This window comes from Ambystoma mexicanum, chromosome 3q (assembly GCF_040938575.1).
Source record: "Ambystoma mexicanum isolate Mex_15411 chromosome 3q, UKY_AmexF1_1, whole genome shotgun sequence".
Classification (NCBI taxonomy): Eukaryota; Metazoa; Chordata; class Amphibia; order Caudata; family Ambystomatidae; genus Ambystoma; species Ambystoma mexicanum.
Window position 1 is genome coordinate 70,187,598 of NC_090926.1, and position 24,966 is coordinate 70,212,563.

At 43.2% G+C, this 24,966-nt stretch overlaps 1 protein-coding gene across 1 annotated transcript in view; it reads left to right on the forward strand.

The window, feature by feature from the left end:
• LOC138582144 (zinc finger protein 34-like) overlaps positions 1-24,966 on the forward strand; it is a 124,802-nt gene that overhangs the window by 30,884 nt on the left and 68,952 nt on the right. The window contains exon 3 of the mRNA XM_069653168.1: positions 12,674-12,784. Within this exon, the coding sequence (XP_069509269.1) occupies positions 12,674-12,784 (111 nt within the window). The remainder of the gene's footprint in view (positions 1-12,673; positions 12,785-24,966) is intronic.

The following is a 24,966-nucleotide window of genomic DNA, read 5'->3' on the forward strand; positions in this document are numbered from 1 at the left end:
TTACAAGCAACCAGTTCTCCAACAGGGGCCCCAAGTTACATAGCTCCAACCATAATTGCCTGTCCGAATGTTCAGCCGGATTCCAATATATATTGACCAACAAAAGGGTGTAACCCTATTGTTAAACAATAATGTGAAGCCCACAACCAAGAAATGATGTGCGAATGCCCATTCACCCATGTTTTTGGGATTCAAGTGATTTTTAACAGCAATTAAGAGGCCTCCTTTTGGACGACCTCTCGCACCACCTTGAAAATAGATCATATTGCACCAATTCTTTCATTAAGGTCACATTATGTAGGAGATTGATCGACCCTCTTGAGTTCCAACTTAGAAGTTTGAGGATTCGATTTTCATACGCTAGAGTGGCTTCCCTAGTTTTTTAAGAGTATCAATTGACTCTCTCAACGTCAGGGCAAGCCATCTCCAATCTTGTTTCTCCCCATTCTCAGGCACCTCGCTACTGACCCCCACCTCCCTATTTTCATCTCTCTGGGGTCTATTATTGTTTCGAATTGATGCTGATATATGGGGTTGAGACTGAACATAATCAAAAATATCGAAACCTCTACGATGAAATTGCTCCGCGTCTCTCATCATGACCAAAGGTGAAGGGATCACAACGCGAACATAATCGAACCTCTGCCTATGTATATAGTCAACCAGATGGATATATGACGATTCAATCAAACTTAAGTTCGGCATCTGTCCCAGAAGAGACAATATGAAGGGTCTGTTGAGGGAGGTGTTGGTCTGATCAGTAAATAGCGTTGTCAGGACCAGCCCTGGTAGATCAGGTCTTACCGGATCTTTTAGATCGAGTATCGGTTGTGAGTGGAGCAGATACTTCTCTATAACACCCTTAATCTCGTTTACACCTCCATAACCATCCCCACTCGAACCCTTACAGTATTCTTCATATGTAACCTCCTTTGTATTATTCTGATGCTGTTCAATGCCAATTTTAATTGCCTTCTGAGGATGTTTCTCCCTTAACACTCTAATTATTGATTGATAGAGGGCGTCATCATTGATATTCTCATTCATTTTCCCTTCAATTTTCTGATAGTTCTGCTGATCATTTGTTTCCTTCGAGTTACCGCCATTGCCATCTATGATCACTTCGGAAAGGTTATCGTTAGCGTGCCCATTCCTTTTCTTCAGGTCAACCGAATTGCCAGACCCCTTGTTGGACACAGTCCATGGTTGAGAGTCTTTTGGCCTGTGAGGATCACTAAGTTCGTTGTTGGCCCTCATACTCCCGTTGTTCACCCCCACATCAACTTCTTGACCCAAACCAGACCGTCTCATATTACCCGGGGCCACATTCTGATTAATTTTGGGATCTTTCCCAGGGACGATTTTCCAATCCCTGCTGCCCAGGCCAGTATTAACTGCGATTGGGACCAAGTTCCTGACTGGCCCCCTTTCAGTGACTATTTCATTCATCCCATTTGTCTTCCTTTTTATCATGGGTCCCTCTATTCGGGTAGAATGAGTCACCTCTTTAACCTTAGCAAGCCTCCCTGTGTCTGCCATATTTTCCTGCGGCACAGCCACATTAAAGATTTCATAAAGGTCATCCCTATGTTTTTTGTTTTTCATTGCTTCCCATAGTTGTTTGTCCCCTTCTATATATACACTTTGGGAGGATTAATCCATAACCGTAATGGCTCTCCTGGAATCCTTCTCTAATATGGTTTTGTTTTGTTGTTGTTTATTTGCCCTAGGTGAAGATTCCTCAATCTCTTCCACCTCTATGACATATCTCAAAAACTAAACTTTCTAGATGTTTTGGATATTCCTCCATTTTTGTTGTTATTTTTCTTTTTTTGCTTTGCAATTTTTTTTTCTTGTCTTTTAGACAGTTTAAATTCCGGCACCACATTCTCCGGCCCTTTAGGGGTTGTTTTGGTTGCCTGGGTACTTTGCACAGTAACCTCCCCCACCTCGATAGACTCCTGAGCCTGATCTTGGGAAGCTTCTAGAATAATTATCTCTTCTATAGGAGATACCTTTGTTAGAGTCTCTGACCCCTGCTCCCCTTTCCTCTCCATATTAGTTTTCAGTGTCTGTGTCAGTGCATCTGACAATTTGTCTGGTAAAGCTTTAAATTCGATGACTAAATTAGCTAGTGAATCAGTTTGCTTATGTAATTCAGACAGAATTAGACGGTTAAAGATGGCCATCATTACAGGAAATTCTGAGGCAGAAGGGTCCGAACTGCTCTTAGTGGCTTTCTCCCCTCTGAATGTAGTACCATTAGAGAAATCCAATAATTTGTCATAATTCAAATTACCTTGGGATTCATTCTCATTCACATAAAGAGTGTTATCATATTCTTTATTTGTTTTCAGTACCTTCCCTATTTCCTGCGCATTGTTTAATGGATCATCTTCTCCAAACAGCAGTTGGGAAGGATCCATATTGTCCTCACTTTGTTTATCAAGCAAGGAATGTTCTTGTGCATATTTTAAAAATTAGGCCTCTTGCGAGGGATCTATGTTATCCTCCATCTGCTTATCAAGTAGTGAACACTGTTGCGCACATTGTAATAATTCGGCCTCATCCTCGTTGGCCTCAGGCAGCGGTAGGGCTGCTGCTCAGGCGAGGCTCGCTCTTCTGGTACTTACTGCCATAAAGAAGTCCGCTCTCGCATCTTTGCGGGGCGGAAGTTTGGTTTTCCCCATTTAACTGATTATGCAGTTATGACCCCAAATAGCACCCCAATAGCTCACTGGAAAAACCTTTAACAAACTTGTAGCTGGGATTAATAGCTCCTACCCCATACGCCCTCCGCCAGCCGAACAGCCCAACAGCCACACTTCCGAGCACTTCCGGATGCGCGCGCGGGAGGCGCGAGCACCAGTGCTTTAGTGGAAGTGGCTGTGGGCGTGTGAGCGCGCGGTAGGCGGGATAAATGGGCGGGGCTGAAACCAAAGAGAGAACAGAGTAAGTAACGCTGGCTTGCAAGCTAGCGAGACCCGCGGTAGACCCGCGGTCAATATCAGGAACAGGAACAATTGAATGCAATAAATACCGTCCAGTAGCGAGTCCACAACAGTCCAAAGAAGTGCGCGTTTCGCACGTTGAAGAAAATGCTGGGCTTCCCCTTGCCGACGACGAGGCTATCCCCGAGTCCTGTCCCAGTAACAAAGTAGCAGAATTCTCAGCCCAACAGCCACACTTCCGAGCACTTCCGGATGCGCGCGCGGGATGCTTGAGCACCAGTGCTTTAGTGGAAGTGGCTGTGGGCATGTGAGCGGGCGGTAGGCGGGATCAATGGGCGGGGCATCCAGTAGCGAGTCCACAACAGTCCAAAGTAGTGCGCGTTTCGCGCGTTGAAGAAAATGCTGGGCTTCCCCTTGCCGACGACGAGGCTATCCCCGGGTCCTGTCCCAGTAAGAAAGTAGCAGAATGCTCAACCCAACAGCCACACTTCCGAGCACTTCCGGATGCGCGCCCGTTATTTTGAAGTGATTCATTGCACTCTAAAAGAGTAGCATGTTTACATTTTGCATAGAATATGTCTTTGTAAAGTGAAAATTGTAACATTTGGTTAAATAATTTCCAATATATATATGTGTGTGGGTGTGTTGTAACAAATCCCTGGATGTCACTGCATCTCCCCTAGAGGGAGCCCCTTACCATGAGCCCATGCAGGTGAGGCCGCTAACCGATAGTCCCTCTAGGGGTGGTACTCAGTGGGTGGATCTCATGGGGAGAGAAGCCCACTGTGGGATGAGTGACGATCTGGGGAGAACATGGCATCCCCATAGCCCACCTATCCCTAATCAGCCTTTCTCACTAACCCCCTACAACACCATCCCTAGTGTTCCTATCTGTTTACTTAAAACCAGTAAGGTAGGGAGTATGAGAAAGAGCGACAGTTCCTCAAGGGATCTATATCCCTTGTGTACTGAGTTGAGGATGAGACCATCTGACTCACTGGGAATCCTAAAGAGCAGTACTGAGACAAGGAAGAGGAGCAGAAGCACTGTGAACAATACTGAACAGTCTAGTCTTTATAGACTTCCTATTGGTGAAGGCACAGATGAAATAGAAGAGGGAAATTCAAACACAGTGACAGATCCTCCCTGGAGGAACCGGGAGCTGCAGAGCCCGCGGTCAGGAGCCAAATTAAGTGATCAAGGACATGAAACTTACCTGTCGGCATAGATGTTCTGGAGAGCTACGCCGTGGTCAGACTGTGTCTGGAAGCCAGAACACGAGGTGGCAGCTCATCGAGGAAGCTGGAGAGCGTGGTCCCCAGGAAGCCACTGCTGGGACGCAGCAGAACTCAGACTCAGGAAGAGGTCTCGAAACAGGGATGAAAGACCCAGAAGCAGCCGACACAGACTGATGAGTAATGAGGGCAGGGTTGGGAAACCGAGGGGCTTGCTGGAAACCCTTGAAAGACTATAATACAGTGGGACACTGGTTGGGGACCCACATCCCATAAGAACTGGCCTCCACAGCAACTTTGTTGCAGTGCCTATGACTGCCTAGACCACGAGTGAATGAAACCAAAGCGGTATGGGACCTGAGAGAAAGCAACCAAAGGGGTCTGGGACCCAAGATAAAGAAGCCAATACCACAGGGGTTGGGACCTGACAAAAAGACTATTTGGCCGGATAGTGAACCGGGTACAGCTATGGAGAATCAAAAATGGATTGGGATCCACACCCAATAACAAACTGCCTTCAAAAACCTTTGTCATAATCACAGTGCCTGGCAATATAGTGAACCAGGTAGGGTGTGAACATTGTGAGAAAGACCAGGGGAAGGTAGACATACCCCCTGGTGTTTAGGAACATTGTGGATAGAGCCAAGGGAAGACAGTAATTCCTTTGGCACTGTAAAAGCTGGAGAAAGACATGGGGAAGGGAGACCCCTCCCCCCCCAATGCCATCTAGTGTTTGTGGACACTGTAAAAGGAGCAGAGAAGGGAGTCCTTCTCTTGACATTGACCAGAATCTGATGAAGACAAGGAGAAGAAAGACACTTGTCCTCATATTAGGAAAACAACTGATAATCCTGAGCGAGTTCAGGGGGAATGAATCATCCCCCTAACACTGTGAAGATATGAGTCATTTTGTTCTATGTGCCTAATTGGAACCTCAATCCAAGGAACCTTTTTGAGACTTTTGGTTTTCATTCCTTAAGAACATTGCCTTTGTATCATCCAAAAGGGCACTTTCTATCATTCAGGAGAAAGCAACCATTCTTCTGGCTTCAGAAGACCTCCCCCTTTCCTTAGTTTAGTATATAGTGTAAGGGATCGCAATAGGTTTTAAGACACAGGACGCTGGACTTTTTACTTTAGGCTGACATCCTCACACATTCCTTAGTATTGGTTGAGGCAGGGAAGCCCCTCTTAGGACTAGGGTTAGACAGGGTTTTCTCTTTTATTTTCTTACCAATAAAAGTATATAGCCAGAAATATGCCTCCAATATGTCGGTCTCCTAGGTCCACACCCTTACAGTGCATGTGCGGCAGTCGACGCACTGTAGTTAAGGTGTGTACCTAGTTCCACTACGAAACCCAAACATTGAATTGCTAATAACTGTTGACTTGCAGGACGGATTTGGATGATATTTTACATACAAACATTTTGTCCTGGACCTCCCCAGAAATATTGGGAGCGATTCGTTAAAACATGAAAATGCTATTTTCGGCCTACTTCCATTCATTTTCCTATGGATAAAAAGTCAAAATGTTTGCGCAGCAGAGGGTAGCAACCACTGGACAGAATTGGACAAATAAGAAACAACTTGGCACAAAGCGTTGACTTGATTTCCGAGAGGGGCCTGGGGATATTCCGTCCAGTAGTTTAAATTATATTTGACGGGAAGGGTTGCTACATCTCCCATTGTAGATTGCAGCAGAGAGACATTTTCAGAAATGAAAAGCAGCCATTTTCTTTTCATGTTTGTTGCACAAGATAACCGTGGTTATATCGGGATTAGCCGAAAATGAAAATCACTGAAAAAGCTGTATGGAGTGGGGAAAAAATAAAAGAAGCATTGGGCTAGAGGTGGTTAGGGGGTGAACGAACACCATGTGAAGTTGGAGAGTTGGAGGGGGGGTCTGTGGACCAAGTTACGGAAACATTTTTTTTACGGCTTATGGAGGAAATACTGCAGTCATCTTGCGAGATAACTGCAGTGACAACGGAAGACGCATTCTGAAATGAAAATGTGCCACATGAAGCAAGGTAGAAAGGGAGTAAAGGAAGGGGGCCAGGGAGCTAAATGAAATTGCTGGAGGATGTTGGGGGACCTCAGGAATGGGAAGGAGGCACATCAGGAGTCCCTATGAGGATGGAAAAGACTTGCATTTTAAGTTGTAGATGTAATATTCTCAAGTAAAGGTACAATTACACATAGATCTGCTTGTGCATTTCAAGATGAGGGACTGCAGGGGGTTTAACACTTGGCACGATTTTCTGTGAAAATAACGAATTCCCTGCAGTCATTTTGGTTTTGCAAGCATTTAATTTATGGCTAGGCCTCCCCGGGTGCTTCAATGCCTGATATCTCATAGACGACCGTGTGCCATGAATACACTGTCCTGATAATTCTACACCACTTAAACCACAGATTCTATGTAATGGTGCTTAATTTTATAAAAACAATATGCATTGAAGTTGGAACAAAATTACATTGTTTTAAATTGTGCCTCTCAATGCAAAAATGCATTGGGCTTTAAGGAAATGGCATGCCGCTTGGTACACAATGTAAATCAGGCACAGGGCATTTAATCTAACAATGCACCTGGGTCTTTGTGATATTAGGATTTCACTGTAATTCCCAGCCCCTTTGACTGCCAGGATTTTACCATGGATAATATGGGGACAATTTGGAGCTATATTTACTTTTGAAATGCAGATTTTCATTGCTGGATAATCAGCAGGAACCCAGTCAGTTTGGAATGACTCCATCAGCAACGTGTCTTTTCAGCTGGCTGACTGGAAGCTGATTTCCAACATGGAGTGGGCATCCCTCTCAATGGCTTCAGCCTCCGGTTTGCATGGAGATACGTCTTCCAGATGGGTTCAGTTCTACTCTCACTGTCCACTTCCTTCCAGAACTATTCTTCAATATGTCTCTTCCAATATTATTTCTTAATTCTGTGTGCTTGCTAGTTTATAATCCCCGGCTCGTCCCCAGCCTTGTGGCTAGGTGTGGCTTCCACCATACTCCTGATATATAAAGAAGGGGGACACTCACTCCTAAACTTATGAAGAGCCATTTTGCTCAGGTCACATTGCACTAAACATGTGCACAGATAAATAACTTTCCCATTGATCTCCAAATGCTTCTATTACACACCCTATGTGAATCTTATATGGGATGAAAGGCTTATTTTCTATCTACAATTTATCACAAGGTATGATTTCACAAAGGATTACATTATTTTATTTCTAAGGCACACAAAGGCCCTTTTCCTCATTTTGACAAGAATTGTAATTGAAATAAATGTGATTAGGAAATGAGCTCTTTTCTATTTTCTGACTTCGAAAGCTCAAATATTCTTTTTCTCTTGGAGTAAAAATCTTGTGACTTTAGGCCTGGAAATCAGTTTGGACAAGTCTTACTGGGCATGTCATTCTTACTTGATGTAAACAATAACTTTTACCTTGTGATCCGGTCTCATGACTGCGTTTGGTAGGTTGGGGCTGGTGGAGTGAGTTAAATCCTGTTACTTGTTCTGACATGTTCCGTTTTGAGTTAAATAATATATATTGTTATTCGAAGTGAAAAACGTGTATGGCAGATTAAATGGGGTCTCAAAATACTGCTTCCTTTTTTACATTACTCTTCACAATATTTTAGTCACAATGAAATAGATTTCACATCCAGGCACTGAACACAAATCAAGTAATACACAAATGCAATTTCTTTTTTCTGTGTTTGGCACCCAAGACATTTTTGTAATGAAATCCCGGATTTTTTGCATTTATTTTCTGCAGTGCATGTTATGCAGTCTATTACATTATTATTGATGTGGCTGCACCCCACGGTCGGTCTGGGCCTTATATTTTTAAATGGGGCACAGTTTCTGTTTGGTTCTCGGCCTGTCCGTAGCATTAACCAGCCAGTCTCAATGTTCAATTGAAAGGCCTTAGGAATGGTTGCAGCTGATAAGATTCACTTTTACTTTGTTGAAAGATATTCTGGGGCGAGTGCACACATTTATTTACACCTCACATTTTTCAGAGGCATGCCTTTCATAATGGCAGAGAGCAAGATGTGCAATCCAATAGGAAGTATACATTTATGAATGGTGTTTATGAATGGTGCTTTTCTCTTGATAGTTTATTTGAAGCCATTAGCCTTTAGGCCCAAATTTCATTAGAGCAGGCAGAGAGGAAGTAATGCAAGCCATCAGTGGCGCAGGAAGAAAGAGCATGCCCTGGAGGTAGGGGTTTGGCGGTACAGTTAAGCAAACCATGCCAGAGCTCTTCCTCGCTTATGACATCGTAAGGAATAGTGAGATGCGGCACAGGAGAGACCATGGGAAGGAGGAAGAAAGTGGGGCAGGCAGTGCAGAGAGCGTGAAATGGTGGAGCAGTGGGAAATGCAGCACGCCAATCGGCATACTCTGAAACCTGGCAGGATACCAGCAAATAATACCAGATGAAGAGACCCATGTGCTCTTGAAAGGTAGCACAACAATGGTGGAGTAAGCCTGATAAAGAACCCCTGTTTTCATTTTAAAAGCAACAGCGTGTACTATTTTGTTGGCTATCAAGGTATTGATACCTTTGGGCTGTACAAATCCAAAAAATAAAAATAAAATAAATTCCTACCTCTTGTTGAAATAAAAATTCCCTTTGGGAGTTAAGAAAAAGTTCTTGTGTTTTTCTTGTTTTTGCACTGCCTTGATGTTTGTTGGAACCCCTAGCCTCTCTACTAGTTTGTAGGAAATCTACTGTTGACACATGTTTTAATTTTCACATGTTTAATAATAGCTGCTCCTGCCCTTGATCACACCACCACACCCACAAGAACTCTGGGACCTTTTTAATCGGGCAGTGTAGCCATTTGCTGCTTGTTAGTTTTGTTTATAGGTTGCTTTCCATTGCTCCCACTCTACAGTTTACAAGTGCAGCTTTGCAGGTTCCCTTCTCCCATTCGCCGTATGATAGTCCTTTCTTATTCTGTTACATGCTCTCAAATAAACATCTGGCTACACGCTATTGTCAGAAAATGTCCCTTTTTGGGAACTATGATGTAGCAATTCAAGTCCCACCCGAAAAAGCAAACTGCTATGTATTTGGCGATTTGCAAATGCACATGCAGAGCTTGAAGGTGTATGGCAATGTTCATTAAAAGTCTTCTGAACTACTTTTGGGTATGTTAGTGAAAGGAGAGTTATCGCGAAAGGGCTTTTCTGTTCTGTTGGTAGTTTCAGTTAAAACAAACAGTCGCTGTGTGTGGGTTAGCTTCTAAGTGGCATGGGTTGATAGTTGTTGGAGTGTTTAAGTCTGTATGGTAGGTTTTCTGTGTTAAGGATTTCAATCAGGCGACAGAAACCTTGGTCTCAGCCTAGGATGTAGCGCTCAATTGACATGCCTTTCTCCTTATTTTATGCAAATTCAATTTGAGATTGTACAAACTCGTATCACACCGCCTTTTTCAAATACCCCGGGTTACAATGAACCAGGCCGGTTGGTAAAATTATAATATTTATTTATTTTTAAAATTCAAAAGAAATCATACAATTTTTAATATTGGGCAGCAATCACCAATGGGGGGATATTTACAATGACAATCGAAGCAATTTACTTGGGTAACCGCCTCCTAGAACATAAAGCACACGTGAATAGGAGCACTTTTTGGATGAGGATAGATATCACCCAAGTTAAGGTTTCCCCTTGCAATGTTCCCTCAAACCAAAAATAATCGAATTCTGAGTGGATAGGAAGAAGCAGCAGGCAATCGGGATAAGAGGCAGAAAACAAAATCAAAATCCGACATTCTCTCACCGAATAAGAGGCAAAAACAGACTTTAAACTCTTAGCAAAGGCCTAAAATAACACTCAAATTTTACAAATAATTAATGTATGGTGAAATCATAATGTACATATGTTTTTATCACAGTAGAATGTGTGTTATGTCACTGGCAATCACAAGGCAATGGATCAGCAAAAGGCATACAATTCGGAAATGAGTGGAAAGTTTAGAGCATGCTGCAGCCAAATGACACGTTGGAAAACTTGCAATTTTCTCAATTCCCGCTTTAAATTACCCAAACGGTTTTTAATAAAAACGGGTGAAATACTCTGATTTGGACTTTTTGGGCTGGGATAAAGATGTATATCACAGGGACAAGACAAGAGTGAAAGGAGATCTCTTGCTAAACAACTGGATGAGATATGCAAGATAGAAAAATGGTCGATATGAGTAAATAGGAAAGAAAATCAGTTGAGACAACATCAGGTTTACTTTAAACTAGACTATTCAGACTAAACCGCCAAAGAGGGACACAGTAAGATCCAAGGTTGATTTGCGACTTCAACCTTATCACCTCAGCGTCCAACCCTAAGTGGAAACTAGTCTGATCACTCAAAATATGACTAAGGGCTTAGGATTTACACAAGACAAAATTAATAAAGAGGTGGCGCTAGCACTTTACAAAGTCAAGGACAGGTACACAGATAATTCTAACAGTTTCAACAAGTTACCAGGGTATAAATATGACTGCTTAGAGTGTGGGATAAGGACAAAGGCAAGCTAAGATATGTGTTTCTGTGGGGTGGGGATTATACTCACAGTCCACTTTTTAGTTTTGGGGATTTTTGGACAGTCAACAGGTTCTGGTCTCCAGGGATCGCGTCACCAGGTAGTGGACTCTCCTGGCAAAAGACAGCTGGGCAAGGTCTCGTTACCGGACAATATGGACAGCTGAATGGCAGGATTGCAGCAGGCATGCAGTTAGTGGGCCACAAGCCAGTCTGATTTCAGGATGCAAAAGGTACCACTGCTTTCCCCTTTTTGTTAATGGTATGTTAGTGGATTTTCTCTGGATCAATGGCCTTGCTGGACTAGGAATCAGCTATGCATAGGTTTTGCAGTGGGTTCTGGAGTAGGGTCAGCAATGCTTTGGCCTTGTAGGGAAAATCTGGAATCAGCAAGATGAATGGAGATCAGGAACGCCGGTGCAGGAAATTCAGGAGACAGTGTGTGTCTTTTTTTAGAGTTCTGCTAGGGGCTCTTATTTTTAATGCATAGTGACATCATAGACTATATCTCTGGGCAGGTTTAGCTAAACACGCCTCTAAACCACTGGATTGGTCGGGGGTGCTAGTCAACGTCTCACTCTCAGCTGGTTGGATTTCAAGGGCAGGATGCCAGATTTATGATGTGAGTTTTATAATGTTCAAAACCTCCCCCAGTTACTTTAGCTAAAATCCGAAATTTGCCACAAATGGTACATTTATACAGTTGAAGTCTCTTAGCAAATTACATAAACAGGTTACATATTTTATGCACACCATTCCAGTCCAACTCAGCCATCTGTGAGACATTGTTTCACCCTTCTACCAGTTTTTCGTGCTTTTCAGTAAGAATTATATCACTTAAAATTCTATAACTTTATCCATGGGTGTGGATTATCATTAGGCGTGTAAGTATTAAAATTTGCAATGGCATCATGGATACTTTCCTTATAATAACCAATTCTCTGCCATTTCTATTCCCAAGGTGTCAGGGGAAGCTACAATGTCTTAAATTAAAGTCCACAAAATCACATTTAAATTGCAAAATGTTCACCTTTTTGCAAAGTCTTGTGGCAAAGATAAGTCTTAACATTTTTATTAATAACATAGTCCTTGGAGGCAAATGTCAGTATTGTTCCCCATATATGGGCATGCCTTTCCAAGGCTACCCTCTCACCCCAGGGTTGTCACAGAGATTTCCTTTGAAGCTTCTTGTGGAAGTCACAAATAGGTGCGATATTTTACTTCACACACTGTAGTGAATTGGAAGAAAACCTGCTGAATAGAACTATTTCATACATGTATTTTCACAGCATAATCCCCTTTCACATTGCTAGGCAGGGAGAAGTTTTTGTTCAATATAGTACCTTCCAACAGGCATTTTCTTCTTCAGTTTGCAAAAGCCCATTTTTACACATGTGGTGAAAGCAGGCACATACCTTTCAAATTCAGTATTTCCATATGCCTTTCCAATATGGTTCTGTAGCTGTAGCCAGCTTGTTTTACACAATAGTGTGTACCAAGCAAAGGTCTCCATGAAATTGACATGTGCAAAGAAAGCTCTGATTTTCTTTTGAAGCAGAGATTTTTGACATTTTGTAGCACAATTTAAGCGTTTCCTGTGTAGCTGTCATTCAGGAATAAGGCTCTTTTCTGATCCCTATCCCTAGCTCCTAACCTTTTCATCCCCTTACCCATCACCCCTTTATTTTTCTATATGTTTTTCCTATGTATATTTTTAGTTTAAAAACTCATTAAAATAAAACCTGGCTGCAAACCGACTGTATGCCGTTCACCCCTATGAAAATGAGGGTTTATATCACCAAACTACTTCCAATCTACAGTGAAGTACAGTATTTTGTTTACACCCCTCAACCTGTCACATAGTAAAACACTGGTTACCTTATTCTGAATTGTTCTTTTTTCCCATTTGCTCCTATAAACAGGTCCACTTATTGCTACGACTGTATGTTCAATCAGGGATAAAGAAAAAGGAGAGCTGCTCCCTTTGGACAACCAAGTCTGTGAGATACGGCACAGAATTAACCATTCACCAAGTAAGTTATCGTATAGTGATGTCATGGTAAATGCATTGCCCAACTTCACCAACCTACAGGCCTGCAGTTAAATCGAAAACCACCTCCCACCCCAATAATCTAAATATCAGCACATAGTTGTGTCTCCTTTGTAGTGCTCCTACATTGTTTAAGGTTTTGTAGCACTTTAAATGACATTTGTTAGAATTGCCCAGTTTCATGTCTCTGCTGTCAAAATAAGAAATACTTTTCCAGCCTTGTTGAGATAATAATATGGAACCTGTATTTTGAGCACTTATGGGAACAGGGGGTGCTTAACTAACTGAGCCATCTGATTGACTATCTGACATGTAGCTCTACTATGACTTAACCAGCAATTAAACCATTCCAACCCGAGACATACCACCATTGTCTGAATCAAATCCTGCCACTTACAAAAACGACAGATATTTTGCTTTAGCTGTCGCCTTTCCAATCTGGCACCTAAACCTATCCTTGTCAATTTAAACACATTCTTAGCCAATGACGTTGTTTCCTCAACTTGGAAATCCTCGCAAAACCTAATTAGATAAAGATGCCCTGGCCAACTATTGTACCATCGGAGTCCTCCCCTTTCTGGATTGAATGCACAAAAACACAGTTGCTCTACAGCCAGAAGTCTGCATTCAGTTTCCTCATCTTTTGATCCTACATAGAAGATTTCCGTCCTAGATTACCTTGCCTACCTATCATTCTGCTTCTATCCTGCGCTATCAGCAAATTTGATCACCTTATCCATCTTTGTGCTTTTTCAGAGGCGTATGCATTAACCTAACCCTGCTGCAGTGGTTCACCTCATTACTTCCAGGCAGACAGCAGTCCTCTCTCTACCAGTCACTTTCAGCGTCCATCTTTATGATAAACATGGCCGTCTGGGGATTGTTATTATGTAGTTTATGCATATCCTTCCAACTGCATGCTGACAAATATAAAAATGTCTGAATATGTCACCAACAGAAGACCTACACTAAAGGACCTTCCTCAACCTAATGCGTCTTGGATGTATGGTGTTTACCTGCAGGTGAACCCTGCCATCTCGTACAGTAATGGTGGTACTCAGCAGAAAAACTCTCTAACTCATAAAGATTTTGTGCAGTACCCTGAAAAGACGATCCTTGTCTGGAAATCTATCCCATCAGGAATTGCCAATCGATCTTTTTCAGGAGGAGCTCAGAAAATAGGAAAGTTCCTCCCATCAGATTCACACCTTGTTGCATCATTGGTCTTGTTCGGGAAAAGCCTGAAAAACCTCCTTTAGTACATTTTTTACAACTAGGGTGTAGCACAACTACCAGCATGAGATCCATCTGAGCCTGTCCTGTACTCAACCCCCAACAAATCGAGAACGAATTGCCCTCGGACAACGTGAACGTGTGAGACTGAACAAATGTGTGGGAAGCCTTCTGATCTGTGGTGCTGGGAGTCTAACCTCCATTTTTAGCACTTCTCAAAGATTTGCACCTTGTGGTCAGCGCACCATTCCTACCATAAGCTAGGCTGCTTAACCTCTCAACATAACCTAACTAACCTCATACCCTCTCCCTTTTCCACTCCTTAACACTGAAATCATCTTATGATTGTTGGCCTATACAATTCTTTATCAATTTGAATTTATATTATAAAGTTTTGTTATGTCCTTACATTTCATATCGTTTCTTGTATAATTTATTTTAGTTTTGATTATAAAAATATTACCTTTTTTTCAACAACAAAAAAAGCACAGTGCTTTGGAACATACCTCTCTTGGTCCGCACTACAGAAAACTGCAGGAATATAAAGTAAGTGTTCATCCAGCCAATGACCTTGTTCAAAATACTAACCATCACCTAAAGGCCATGATCAACACAAGATTAGCTTGCTGTGAAAGTGGTGAAATCTGGAAGAGCTGGCACCATCATGAGCCAAACAATAGCATGTTTGCAGATCAAAACATTCAACAAAGAGATTTGCAGACCAGTCTCTCTATCTATCATTATATGACCAGAAATTGAGCGAGCACCCCTAGCAGACCCAATCACTCCAACACTTCAAGAAAGATATAAGCATGTGCCTGTTGTGATACTGTCAACTGTCCACTAGGCTATATTCTCGTGCTGAAACCCTGACCACCTTACCAGCCTCTACTTTGAAATGTTTGGCCACATATGAACCACACACTTTAAGTCTGCCAGCCACCCAGACATTGAGCTCTGCACTACCAGTCATCCAGGCTCATGGGAACATTGATTTTTAGAATCTAACCTTGGCCTCTGAAGTATGGTTAGTCACCACCCTTTCTACTACTCCCCTCTTTAAATGATTGCTGAGTTATCAATTTACCTCGAAGAAAATATTTCTTGTGCCCTCCTGCTGCTAGAGGCAAGGTCATTCATATTAAAATACTTAAAATAAATAATGAGGATAAAGTAAATTACACAGACAGACAGATAAACAAACAACCTGGACCGGATTCATACATGCGCCATTCTACTTGGCACAGGAGCGAGGAAAATATAAGAGGGTGGAAACTGATACGTGTAATGGGTAGTAGGTTGTCCTAAAGAAAAAGAGCGGGAGAGAAATTAAACAGGTGATGGAAATGGACAATAATAAGAGTAAGAAGACATACACGTGAAAAAGAAAAAAGGTTACTCTTAAGGGACAATATGTGAATTACAACCAAGCAGCTTGAAACCGAGACCCATTCAGGAAGAGTACATGATACCCAGTGGAAAAAAGCAAGTGATGTTCAGAACAGATAAACTACATAAGGACAAAGGGAGAAGAGGAGGATCTATTAAGAAAGGTATATGTGCATAGCGAAAAGAGCTATCAACCAGCCACAGAACACAAGGGGGAAAAGATAAGAGGCCACGTGACATAAAAGAACACCAGAGACTTACAGGCAATAGGGGTGCATTACTAAGGGATAGTAAAGAGACTCAAAGGAATACAATGCAACATTACACCGGGCAGTGGGATTCAAAATGACAATCACAACATATAACAAAGATAAAGAGTAGCAGAACCATTGGAGGAAGTAGATGAATCTGAGGATAAAACTGTATTGCTCTCCTCTGAAAAGTGCACGGAACTACCATAAATCACCAATGCAAATATAGAGCAAATACTTCAACCCAAAAACAGACACAATAATTCACAGTCACGCACACTTTAGAAGATAATCAGCTCTTAACGGCTATTTATTCAAAGCTTAGAGGTACATAGAAATAACTCATACAACTCACATGGACATAGATCACAGAAAACATAAAGAATTCAAAGAAAGAAATACATCACCGTGGGCGTAACTTAACAAAACTTCATCTCGCCAGAAGCGGCTGAAAGACCCCGATAACAGCCAGGCCGAGAGCACAACAACCCACAGGAGCATCGGACCGAAGCGTCCCCCCTCCGACTGAGGTCTTTGTGCTTATCCCGTCTGACCGTTGAGGGTTTCCGCATATATGCCCTCCTCAACAAGGGGTGGCAACTTCTCGAACCTTCTGGCAATGCGCTTGCGCATTGATGGGTGACCGTTGGTTGCCAGCTGGGTCAACCGACAGTAACCTCAAGGAGCAAAGCACTTCTCTCTCCTAAACGCCCCGGGAAACAATTCCATAACTCATCTCAAAACCTTGGCGCAGGCATAACAAACCAAAACAAACTTCGCTATCAGGTACCAGCCGGCACCTGCGGATCTTAGCTTTCCCAGTGCCGTGTCCTTGGCTGAGAAGGCCTGCATTCCAAGCCCATCAGCGAATAACGTTGAAAACATGCCATGTTTTAGCTCAACCATCACAATCCACCCTTGGATATTTACTTTCCATAGCCCAGTGGCAAAGGAGGCGGTCTTTGAAACCGACGAAATATTAGAACCAAGTTGGGACAACAACAACAAGCTATTATGATAGCTAATATAATACAAATGCAAGCAAAAGCATAACACAGTGTGCCTCCAATATCAGGAACCCATGAAAATAACCAATCCCACCAATTCCCAGTATGCTCTTGGGACACTTGAGAAATGAGATCCCTCAAACCTTGAATATGACTTTCAATGGATCGTGAATGGTCACTTAGATTGAAACAACACATCCCTTCAACTGCGTTACAACCTAAATTATGCTTCAGCAATAGATAATCAACAACAGTTAAACCCCAAACACCTACTAATGAAAGGGTTAATGCTCAAACATCAGCTTCTCATAGCAAATGTACATCTGAATCACAGTCAGGAAATAATCCCATAGATTCAAAAGTTGACCTTTTACCTCGAGTTATCACTGAGTGTAAAGGAAACATCATAAGTTCTAATCGAGTCAAAGCACGTGGATCTCCAAAAATGTTAGCTGGAATATAAAATGTTACCACATGAAAAGAGCCATCCTGTTTCAAATGCTACCATCTCTAATTAGAGCTCACACACTTGGCAGCATTACTACAAATCAAAGGCCTCAACAATCGCACAGTTAACTGTGGTGTGCGCATTCCTTGTATCTCAAAATATATTATGCTCCTGCTCGCCCAACCCTGCTGCCCCAACAATTCATGAATCATTTTCCTGGCCACATGCAATGTAGTAATTTTGGAAAAAGCAAAACATCTCTGGTTAAGGCAATTCAGTTGGAAGGGCAAAACATTTCGTTTTTTTTTTTCACAGATTAATTTCAAAATGCATTTAAGAATCAGGTTTCAACAAGTGGGCATTCAAGTGCTGTTCTACACAGCTGTTTGTGGTGCATGATGTCACAGCCCACAACTCATTGTCCACAGTCCTTTAAACAAAAAAGGCAAAACATATCAACACGGTCATTACAACTGTTGACTGAATCATTTGAATGTGCAGCATCAAATATTTGACAATATGCCACGTCCGCACCGTGACAGTTCGGCAAAAGTTATTACTTTGTTGGACACTTCTCGCAGGTTGCAGAACAAATGTCCTCATACGTCACGCACGTTAGCAGCATTGAGTGCGGTGCAGGACAGGTTCAAAGTTGACATAGCATCTCGCAGTGACTCGCTTTCTCTGAGAATGCGTCTGCTTGACTGATCAGTGTCACCCAGCAATTGCACACGTCTACCCCCCAATCATGGCACGCTACTTTCGTGGTTATTTGCCTAGGCAAAATACAAACAGAAAGGTTAAGATTTCATCAAAAGGTACACTATCAGTGTTATCCACATTAGGATGTCATCAAAACTTCAATATCAGCGTTGTCCACCCCTTCACTTAACACCACCCTTCTTTGTGTTACTGGGGCTTATTTGCATTCAACCATACGGGGTGTAACCGTCTAGTCACAAACTCATTTGTGCAATGCAATCATAGTTGGTCAATGGTACCTTAGACTGATCTGTGATTTTACAATAGCCATGTTATAAGTACCCAGGTCGCACTTCTCAATGGATCAATGTTTTTCTTTGTCACCAAAGCGATCACGAATGCCAGGCGCCAACTTGCTTCCAGTGTTTCATGATCTTGATTTAGGTTCCCCTGCTGGCATCACTCCATTTTTCAAAGGTAAAGTCTTTTAGTCCAATACCGCCTGCAGTTGCAAAAGCAGCTTTGTTTATCTTCTCTCCATACAGGCAGTGTCTTTAAAGCCTCTGGTTTTCCACTTGTCATTTTCCCAAAGGGTGTTTTCTGATTTCTTGGGCCACCCTTTTGAGAGCGATAGTCTGAGTCCGTTCCTTTATTTGCTTCAACAAATCATTCATTCTTGCACTAAGCCGCAAGGCTTCTGGATCATGGCTAATGTGCAGTGTTCATGTTATACTTCAAAGCCCCGCTCTGCATGTTGTCTCTTGCAAAACGGCTACCTTTGTGTCAGTTTTGCTTCCATCTGGAACGCCATAATGTCTTTGTCAGTTACTCCAGCCCTGGCAATGTAGCTAGCATTTTTGCCAGCTGTGTATTTTCACTTCTCAAAGCGCCTAGAGGTTTCTTCTCCAGTGCACAGCGCTTTACTTCAGTTCACATCACATGGGGCACTGGGATGCAGCTTGCACGGCAATGTCTCTTGGAATGGGCAGCTGTGTCTTTTCTTAGCCCATTTACAGATGCACAGTTTCCCCAAATGTTCAGATGCGCGATGCGCCCAGTCTGCCATCTGATACTGGGCAAATTCTTTACTTGCATACATCATCATGTGTAAGGTAGATTGCGCTCTTTTCATCTTCTCACTCACAGCAATTATTGCCTTCAGTTCTGTTTCAGCATTCTGGCTTTGCACCCCCCCTCCTCAGTTTTTGCTCACACTGACGGTGTCTCTCACAGGGGATGGAATGCAGGAATGTCATTGTTTATCTTTCGCGCAGCAAGCTTATCTCTTTGCCTCTTAGGCCTATAACTCTTAAGCTGGGTCGGCTTCAATGGAAGGCACTCGTTTCAGACAGTTCATACAGATTAACTGTTTCCTGCACTGCTCCAGCAACTCAGAAAAGCTCCCATATCTGCCAGCTTCTGTAAATACCATTTCACCGAACAGGAGCGCGGCATTTTTCCTTTCTGCCTTCCTCCAACAGTTTTTCTTTTCGTGCACCTGCCCAAGACAGTGCAAGTTATCTTCAAGCCACAAGCACTGCACAGCAAGACTCTTATTTTCAAAAGAGACACGTTTCTTGTCATCAGATTCAACTTCATGTAATTTTGCAAATCGTCTTTTAGCCTGTTTAAACTAATGTCCCATTTAAAGGCATACATTTTTCTTTTTCCTCGTAACCTTGTAGTTTGGCTTCACAAACTCACTCCAATGCACTGTGCGATCTTTCAAAAGAACCCGCAACCCACTAAATCTTTGTGCCGTCTTATCACACACAGATTTTCCATTCTGTTGTACCATTGCCAGAATATAACCACTTATTTCAGTGCATTCAAAACATGTCATGTGTAGTGCAGCTCCCTGCACGTTATCTGCAAAAGCAACCCACACTCTATATTGCTTGTGGGCCGTTAATTTGTCAACATCTTCACTATATATCACAATCAACTTGTCCTTGTCTCGTATAAAACATACATCCCTTAATAAAAGCAGTACTTTTGCTTTTAGCAGCAACTCCATGGTACAGCGTGCAAACAGTCAAAATACTCTAGGGGCAATTTAGAAAATATAAATTGTCTTTTCCCCCAAACCAGTGAAAACTGGTTCTGCAATTCCGAATCAATACACAAAAATCGAAAATTCAAATGCCATTCACTCACTTTTTGTTTTTATCAAGTGAGTCTCTCACCCATTGTATGCATGGCACAGCTAAAATGCAATGCAGGCAATTTTAGTGTGTTCCTTCAAATGAAATGCACAACCAGCACATGGAATTTATAGTTGCCAAACACAAACCCTTTAGGCTTTCAACACCGATGTTACTCTTTCTCCTAAACAAGGCTCATTCCCACGTTATCTTCAGGAATGTGAACACTTCAAAAGCATACATTATAAGAAAGGCGCATCTTCGCCTCCTTATATTACAGCCCCCCACTCGCTAGCACACTGGGGCTGAATCACAAGGTTTAAACACTAGTCACAATTTGCGTGTCAAATACTCGCAATTTTTTCTTTTTCTGCTCTCATGCCAAAATACAGCAAGCTTTCACTTTGCAACTTTGTCAAGGGAAACCGCATGAAAAAATTATTTCCTAATTGAACATAAATCTTTTTTCACCATTCATCGGAGCACTGTTTTCTTTCTGCTCACGGCTTTTCGGCTCCTTGGTTTCATTTCCAAGCAGTAAGTCAGCCACGACTGCTTTACTGACGGGGCAAGATCTCAACCACACATGCTATCGGCTGCGGCAGGCCAACACAAAAGGTGCTGTCTATTGGCTGTCTCAGAGCTGTAGTGAGAGGACCAAGGAAAGGCGACAGCCTGCTTTGCATTCTCTCACACAATCGTCATTTCACAGCAAGGGAAAAGGAAAAAAAAACAAAACAGCTTAACACAGTTCAACACTCACTGCCCAATTAAAACAACCTTTCGCTCGTTCAAACAGATTATTTGGAACACTTCATCACAAATAACTCGGCTTCAAACAGATTATTTGGAGCAATTCATCACAAATATCCCATCCTCGTCGCCAAAAATGTATTGCTCTCCTCTGAAAAGTGCACGGAACTACCATAAATCACCAATGCAATTATAGAGCAAATACTTCAAACCAAAAACAGACACAATAATTCACAGCCACGCACACTTTAGAAGATAATCAGCTCTTTACGGCTATTTATTCAAAGCTTAGAGCTACATAGAAATAACTCATACAACTCACATGGACATAGATCACAGAAAACATAAAGAAGTCAAAGAAAGAAATACATCACCGTGGGCGTAACTTAACAAAACTTCATCTCGCCAGAAGTGGCTGAAAGACCCCGATAACAGCCAGGCCGAGAGCACAACAACCCACAGAAGTGTCGGACCGAAGCGTCCCCCCTCCGACTGAGGTCTTTGTGCTTATCCCGTCTGACCGTTGAGGGTTTCCGCATATATGCCCTCCTCAACAAGGGGTGGCAACTTCTCGAACCTTCTGGCAATGCGCTTGCGCATTGATGGGTGACCGCTGGTTGCCAGCTGGGTCAACCGACAGTAACCTCAAGGAGCAAAGCACTTCTCTCTCCTAAACGCCCCGGGAAACAATTCCATAACTCATCTCAAAACTTTGGCGCAGGCATAACAAACCAAAACAAACTTCGCTATCAGGTACCAGCTGGCACCTGCGGATCTTAGCTTTCCCAGTGCCGTGTCCTTGGCTGAGAAGGCCTGCATTCCAAGCCCATCAGCGAATAACGTTGAAAACATCTTGTTTCGCAAAGCAAGTGTAGCTTTCCACTGAGGCATGGATAAATATCCATTATGGCTCTGAGTTCCCCCAGAATGCACTGCGCACCAGGGCCATGTTTTAGCTCAACCATCACAAAAACCCAACTCACAGGAAAGATAGTAGCCTCAACCTCATCATCTCTGCCCTGCCAACCTATCTCGCTCGACTGGTTAGACCATCTGGCAATCCCCTTTGAGATTAGTCACACCACACCTGCCAAACAAATCCATCAGAAACCCAGCAAATAAGCATTCAGCTCAGTCAAGAACTTCCCAGTGAAGGCTCTCACAGAAGGCCTTACTAAACTCCACCTCAAATCGGCTGATCTAACTCTGACGAAACAGGAATACGAAACTCCCCACCACCCTCAAAAACATCAACCTCCATGCCCCAGTGAAACACACACCCCCCAGCCTAAACCTTATGCACCATGGTAGACTCAAGAACTGGACTTCAACCAACTAATGCCTTCCAACTGTAACTCTGCTCCAGTAAGGTGCTTCTCACCTGCTTGCATGTAACTGTAAGATAAGCTTTTTTGTATGTGCCCAGATATGCCAGGGTCAGGAGAGCTTTATAAATGTACAAATAAATAACCATCAGAAAAAAAGAATTGGTAAAAATACTGCAGCGCATCAGACCTCACCTGGCTCAAGGAACTCACACATGCAGATGATTGAGCAACACTGCAAAGGTTACCTACCACCAAAACACCACAGCCAAGGCCACCAATGAAAGCAGTACCCTCTTCAAAGCCATCAAACACTGCTTCAACCCTCTGCCCAACCCACCCGTACCGTACTCCATCAAAAAATCCACAGCCATCAACTCAACTTTATTTGTCAACACATAGACACCAACAGCCCAACTGACAGCACACTAAACATACCATCTCGCAAAACCACAATAACTTTCAAGACACTCACTATGGAAGACCTCACTGCCACTGTAGCAATGCTCAAGGCCACATCGTATGTGGGTGACCAACTGCCTGCCTCTGTACTCAAGACCCTAATGACTGAAGCACTCCTCACTAGCCTGACAATCTTCAACAGGTCCCTAACTCAAGGAACCTTACCCTCAACCCTCAAGACTGGACAAATTCTCCTGCTTCCCAAGAAACTGACACTGGACCCTGTGCCACGATCCATGCCCCTGAACCCCTTAGGTATAACAGCCCCCTGGCAGCAGTGGGGCTAAAGCCCTTCACACTGGCCCAAGGGCCTTAAAACTCCATCAGAAACATACATGGAGTCAGTCGGCACCAGGCTCATTGTCAGGAATAAAGAAATACCAGTTTTGGGCCTTAATCCAACATGGAGGCCTATTACACAGGTCAGTTCTTTAGAACCAAGCCATGCGGTCTAGTGTTTTGGGTGTGGCTGGGCCTTGAACTTCTTGGCCTGGAACTACTTCACCTAGGCTATTTAACCCTCACCCAAACAGCAGAACACGCTTCGCGTTATTGTGCACTCCTGCAGCGTAACGCACACAGTGTCCAGCTTCTGCCCATCTCCTTCTCCGGCGGCCCGATCCTGAAGCCCTAGATCTGGATTCCATTAATAACCTGGAAGAACAAGAACAGCATTAGTGAGCAAGAACACTTACCTGTGAAGTAACCGGTCTTGAATCCATCCTGCGCTTCGCTTACCTCGCCCATCTCCAGAGTTCGCCGCATCCTGAAAATGTAAAGACACAAGGACAGCATTAATAACAATTCTTACCTGGGCAAGCAGCGAGTCCTGGCAGCAACTTGCGCTTCTCTTACATCGCCCATCTCCGGGTTTCACCGCAACCTGCAAGGGAGAAGGAACAAGGTCAGCATTAACAAAGCACTTACCTGGGCAAGCATTGATTCGATCGCTCATCACTCCGGAAAATCACTGCAACCTGTACAAAGAAGGGAAGAGAACACAAGTTAGCAATTAACACCAATAAACCGCGCAGGGCTCCGCATCAATAACTCACTGTGGTCTTCGACATCAGCGCAGAAACTCCGAGATCGCAATCATCCCTGTGAAAATAAAAAGAGACATTGTTAGGAAACAGCATAGTGGAGCAAGACGCCGAGAAGACAGAGAAAACGGAGGAAAAGAAAGAGACAGAATAAAGACGGAAAAGACATTATAACTCACCTGGAAGACAGCAAGCAGAGTCAGAGTCCCAGCCGGTCTGGACCCGTCATGAGGGCACACGGATCAGTGAAGCAACTAAGTGCACGGAACGCCCGCACCAACCACGCGCCCCTGCACAGAGACGCAGGACGGATAGTTCAACGCACAAAAACCTAAGGTGAGCAATAACCCTAAGGGAGGGGATTTGGACCAGAGGGAGGTGGGAGTCCACCCATCACAGAACCAGTATCTTAAACCTCCAGTCTCCTGTTATAGGCGCTACCCAACGTCTGGCACATAACCGAGCAGAGAGGGGTCCGGAATAGCTCTTAAACCTCCATCCAGTATCGTGTGGCGCCCCTGTGGATACCAGGTGAGCATAAAACCCTGATGACCTATGCAACTGTACCCCCATCAACCATCTGCTATTCCCGGGTATGTTCCTTAGGGAAGCAGTAGCCACACAACTCCGCCAACCCATCAAAGCCAATAACCTCCTTCAGTTCTACCAGTCTGGCTTCAGATGCAGCACAGAAATGGCTACCATCAAGGTGATCGACGATGCCCTTAAGATGCTCGATGATGGCTATCCTTGCTTCCTGGTTCTCCTTGATCTCTCAGCAGCATTTGACACAGTGGACCACCAGACACTCGCCGACAATCTACATCGTCACATCGGGATCAGCGAGATCGTTCTAAGCTGGACCAAATCCTATCTTGCAAATCACCTACAGTTCTTTTACATGGATTCCTCCAGATCACTAACTCTATCAATCCCCTGCAGAGTCCTGCAAGGATCCATCCTGTCCTCTGTGATCTTCAAGCTTTACATAGAACAGCTCAGAAATCTCCTCGCTCCACAACACATACACCAATACACAATATGAATTTCCCTCGGGTATTGTTAATGTGTCAGACTGAACACATGAGTGTGGGAAGCATGCTGAGTCATGGTGCTGTGAGTCTAGCCTCCATTTCTAGCACTTCTCAAAGACATACACCCTGCAGGCAGTGCACCCTTCTTTCCACAAGCTAAAGTGCTTACTTAACCTCTCGGCATAAGTTTTGATCATAAAAATGTTAACTTTAAAAACATTTTTTTTTAAAGCACAGTGCTTTGGAACAATCCTTACCTGGTCTGCATTATAGAACACTTCATAAATAGATAATGAGTTATTATCCAGTTTGAGGTCTTGTTCAAAATACCAACCATCACATATAGTTCCTCATCAACACAATATTAGCTTGCT